The 5,410-nt window shown below is 34.1% G+C and overlaps 1 protein-coding gene across 1 annotated transcript; it reads left to right on the forward strand.

Annotated features, from left to right (window-relative positions):
- The first annotated feature begins 4,366 nt into the window (after window positions 1-4,366).
- LOC124921592 (monothiol glutaredoxin-S2-like) lies at window positions 4,367-4,945 on the forward strand. Its single transcript, XM_047462266.1, has one exon. It carries the CDS (start codon window positions 4,415-4,417, stop codon window positions 4,721-4,723), a length of 309 nt encoding a protein of 102 aa, XP_047318222.1. The 5' UTR covers window positions 4,367-4,414; the 3' UTR covers window positions 4,724-4,945.
- Window positions 4,946-5,410: the final 465 nt, after the last annotated feature.

Consider the following 5,410-nt stretch of genomic DNA (forward strand, 5'->3'; position numbering starts at 1 on the left):
ATTGTTGAAATATGCTTGAAGCATGTGGTTTCTTACTTTAGTTTATTTGTTATACTGTCTTAAATCAGATTTGATGAAAATAGGTTGAATACTAATCTAATTAATTTGTTGACTTGTTGAGTATTAGTGGTATAGTTTGACTTGATTAATTAGGGTATTATACTGGATTATGGTATATATACGAAGAACCAACTCACATTTAAAGAGTATGCTATTTAATATTCGACCTATTTACAACGAGTATATGCAGGATTGCAATAACAATGAGTCCCATGGAGGAATGTATGTCACATATTTTAAGCATAGAGTGAGTAGATTTAGAACCATATCTTATAACTTTATTTTGATTTTACAATTAACGAATGCATTTATGGAATGTATATATATGTAGCTCAATTAGCAGAAGATAACGATATATCAAAAGACCTTAAGAACATAGGCGAAAGTCCAACTATGTACTCATGTATGTATGTTTAGTGTTAAATAAATAGATACAAATTCTGTACAGAAAAATACGGCGAATATTTGACCACTCAAAATAGCGGAGTGATTGTTGAAGGGTACAACGAGTCAGATACTATGTCATACTACGGAGTTTTAACGGATATAATCCAAATACAATATTTTTCTCATAAACGAGTTGCCTTATTCAAGTGTAAGTGCTTTGATACACATTCTGGGGAACGAGGAATGAAAGTGGATAAATATGGCTTCGTAAGTATCAATGTAAACCGAATTTTGAAAACCTAAAGCCAAGACCCGTATATATTGGCAAGTCAAGCAAAATAAGTATTATACGCCCCTGATATGACATCACGAACCGGTTGGAAAATTGTGACAAAAATAAATCCACCTCTTACAAATATCTAGTTAAGATTAATTAACTAGATTAATGTTTTTACTTTAATTATTCTCTAATTTATTAATGATATGTGTTTTCATGCAGGATAGATGGTGGTCGTAAACAAACTGTTTTTTTTTGGGGGGGGTTACGGAAAACACCGAAGAAACTAAACAAGTCATTCGAAAACCTGTTTGTACAGGTAGATCACCTTAAGATCCAAGGACAGTCTTCCTCTTCTAGAGACATAGTGTATGCTATGGAATCGTTAGCTATTGCTGACCCAACATGTGGTACAAATGAGGATGAGGCTTAAGACTTTATTGAGAGTACGTTTACTGACCAGGAGTGTCAGGACGATCAAACGGAGGATTTGGAGGATTAGGAGGAGGAAGATCATGAGAACCAGTCTACTCAGGACACATCGACAAATAACATTTTTACACATATTTATTGCTTATATTGATTTAAACCTAATATTGAAATTGCTACTTTTGTAGAATCTGTCGCCCGGAAGAGACGAGGGAATAACAAGAATATCGCTCTATCGAGGAGGCCACCAGGGTCGAAGATTGCTCTTACTTTAAGAGTGGTAGATGGGAGGCCCAACGGTGATGGTAGACGCATGTGGTCTAGACATTTGGGGTCGAAGATTGCTCTTACTTTCAGAGTGGTAGATGGGAGGCCCAACGGCGATGGTAGACGCATGTGGTCTAGACATTTGGGGTCGGTGGTGCGGGCTCACTCAGTCATCTCGCATTGTCTACTGAAGTGGAATGCATTAAGTGCTGACCAACTGTATTCACTTTTGCTTGCTATGAAAGTGATAAATTACTTATACATTTATCATTCAATTATTTTTATAACATTTGAATGTTTTATTTTTCAGGATCCGTTCGAGAGTGTAGATGATCATATTGATCAATATCGAGCGACCAGATTGACACACACAAAACAAATATTGGATAAGTGACGCTCCAATTTGAAAATGGATTATATCCGGGTTCATCACGTAGACGAAGCAGTGGTACTTGCCAATCCACATGAAACTACGGTCCAACTGATTGGGAGTTCGTGTCTAGACACTATTACTTCATAGATAATTTAAGGTACGGTTTCATAATTGAAATAAAAACTATTAACGCTTGTTCTAAGTTCATTTTTTATTTTAAATGTAGAGAAATAGTGGTATCAATGTTGAGAACAAGAATAAATTGAAATTCTCGCATCTTACGAGAAGTAGATCAGTTTCACAAGTGGAGGAAGATTTGGTATGTACATTATTTCAAATAACTAAATATAAAGAATGTTACTAATTTCATAAATCGTTTATTTCAACAGGAGGGTGAAATAGGACGCCCCTCAATGTTGTTGAAGTTTTCAAGTGGACCCGTACCCCGAAAGCTACAAAAGAAAACCCCAACCCGATCCTGGATGAATAAGCACAAAAGAAGATTGTAATTTAAATGACTTTAATTGAAAATTTCATAACATTATATATAGATTGTTTAAATGAAAATTAATTTCAAATGTTCAAACGAAGATGGAAGAAGTAAGAAACAACAAACTAGATATCTCCGATTTCGACTTGACGAAGAAAGTGTTCGGACGCCAAATGCATGGGACTGTGATCGGTATGGGATCCGGCATCCAGCCCACACACTTTCAAGATGATCGTCGGAGTGGCAACAATTCTCAACGACCCACTGATCGGTTGTTGTTGGAGGAGAATGAAAAAATTAAGGCATAAATGAGACAGATGGCATTGACAATGGAGGAAATTCAAATGAGGGATAAGGAAATAGCGTAAAGGGAGACAAAATGGGCACAAAGGGAGGCATAAAAGGCGGAAAAGGGAGACGTAAAGGGCACAAAGGGAGGCGCAAAGGGAGGCGGAAATGGCACAAAGAATGGAAAAATATGAACAACAAATTGAATTTCTAATGAGGCAGTATCAACACCCCCTAACTAGTTAGTACATTGTAGTTATTTTTTGAACAATTGTAAACGTTTTTTTATGCTGATAACATGTGGTTTGGCTGATTACAAGTGTTTTGTCTGATAATAGGGTTTGGTTTATAATTTTGGAATTATAATGATGTTTTTGTGTATGAATGGTATTGTATATGTTTTGGTTTGACTGAACAAGTTTGGTTGCGTAAAAAATGGACGGCCTATTTGAGTCATTTCAAGGACAATACCGAGAGATAATAAATAATCTCTCAGAACTTTCTCTTGGGACAATACCGAAAGGTTTTCAAATAACTTTCAGTATTGTCCCAAGAAAAAATTCTAAGAGATTATCTATTATCTCTCGTTTTTTCATACGAGAGAAAAACTGAATGTTATTTCTAAAACTTTCGGTATTTCCCTCGTGTGAAAAATGAGAGATGATCTATTATCTCTCGGAATTTTCTCTCGGGATAATACCAAAAGTTTTTCAAATAACTTTCAGTTTTTCTCTTCAGTGTCTAAGCCGAAAGATTTACGAAATCTCTCGATAAACAAAAAAAATAGATTTAGTGAAAGCCGCTATACCGACGAATTCCAAGAGTTCTATAAACTTTCAGTATTAGTGTTATACCGACAGATATAGGGCCATTACCGAGAGATCATACTCTCGGTAATGACCATTTTTTCACTAGTGTAATATATTAATAAAACAAAACATTATTTATTTTTATTCGAATCAAAACAAATTGTTTATCGTCGGGCCAAGTGGGATAGTAGAGGTGATTCGGTAAACCAATGCATGAGCTGAGGCTACATGTGCAACTAACCATTCTAAAAAGTAAGTTTGGCCATTATGAAACTCAAGTATTAAGAGCAATCATGTATATATCTTTGTATTTGCAGGTCGACCAAAACCTTAGATATCTCTCTTCTCTTAGTTTGTCTCCTTTTATTTATTTATTTATTTATAATTAAATTATTTAAAATTTTAATTCGTATAATTATTAAAATAATTTATTTATATTTAATATTTAAATTTAATAGATAAAATGAATGATTTGATTATGAGAATGATTGTGATATAATATAAAGAAAATTATAATAAAGAATAAACACAAGCAATCCATTGTTATTAAAGAAATTGAAAATTATGGATGAGGTGTTAGAAAAATGAAATTAAATAAAAATTAAAAATAAGCACAAGCTCACAATATTAATGAAAAGGCTTCATATATCTTTCCAAACTGAAAGCTGTTTTAAAAGGAATGACTTGCAATTGCATTGTAAAGGAATTAATTCTTTGTAAGAAACTACAAATGTAGTATTGTTATTTGTTACTATTAATAATATGGTGTGGTCCATATATATATATATTCCAAATATCTCAAGAACACATTCCTCCTCCTTCTCCTGTCACCCTTCATTAAAAATATTCTCCTCTCTCTCTGCCTCGTACATATTTTGTTTCTTTTTGTAAAGATAGATAGAATTGCATTCTAAATCCACCGCATCCCCATTCTATATAAACCCCCTTCACATCCTCCCAAATTCATCACAATCCAAAACTCAAAACCCAATACCCAAAACCTAAAATTCAAACCCTAAGACTAAGAAGTAACAATGGAGAGAGTGACAAAGATGGTTGCTGAGAGACCGGTGGTGATATTCAGCAAGAGCACATGTTGCATGTGCTACTCAGTCAAGACCCTCTTCTCCGAATTCGGGGTCAATCCGGCCATCCATGAACTAGACGAGATGCCAAGGGGGCGTGAGATCGAGCAGGCCCTGACCCGCCTCGGCTGCAACCCTTCCTTCCCAGCCGTTTTCATTGGCGGCGAGCTTGTAGGCGGCGCCAATGAAGTCATGACACTTCACCTTAAGCGTTCCTTAATCCCCATGCTCAAACGCGCCGGCGCCCTATGGCTCTGACTACTTATTAATATTGTCACGTGACCGACAACAACATAGATAGATAGATAGACTGCCGAGGTTTTCTTATAACGGTGGTTCCTATCTAACTCAAATAACCATATGTATTAATTATATATATCCCACTTTTTTCCTTTTTCTTTCCTTTTTGTCCTCAAGAGAGTTTTATGTGTAACCTACTCAAGTTTTGGTAATAATTAAATCTACTACTTGTCATTTTGAGATCTTATATATATCATGTCTTATTATTGTTTATAAAGAAATAATAAATAATTTGACTATTACCTGGTGCAAGATACGCACCAGTGAAAAATAAGTGGCCGAAAATAGATTCTACAATCAATTTTATAATAAACAAAGTGTTATGAAATTAAATTCTTTGTAAAATGAAATTAAATGAACATTACAAAACGTATTGGATTTTTTTAGTTTACATATATATATTTACAAAAAGTTTCTTCAACTTTCTACACATATAGTACTAATTAAATAAACTCATAAACTATTTTAATATGAATTTTTACATCACTAAAACAAAGCTTTAAACTATTTTTTTGGTACGGCAGGGTTAGTATATACCCTACGTTTTGTTCTCTTATGAAGTGTCATAATCCTTTAATATTTTTTTAATGAAAAAAATTATTTGAGAGTGAATCTAATCATCTGTTTTTAACAAGTTGTTGTATC

Source organism: Impatiens glandulifera, chromosome 1, assembly GCF_907164915.1.
Source record: "Impatiens glandulifera chromosome 1, dImpGla2.1, whole genome shotgun sequence".
In the NCBI taxonomy this organism is placed as follows: domain Eukaryota; kingdom Viridiplantae; phylum Streptophyta; class Magnoliopsida; order Ericales; family Balsaminaceae; genus Impatiens; species Impatiens glandulifera.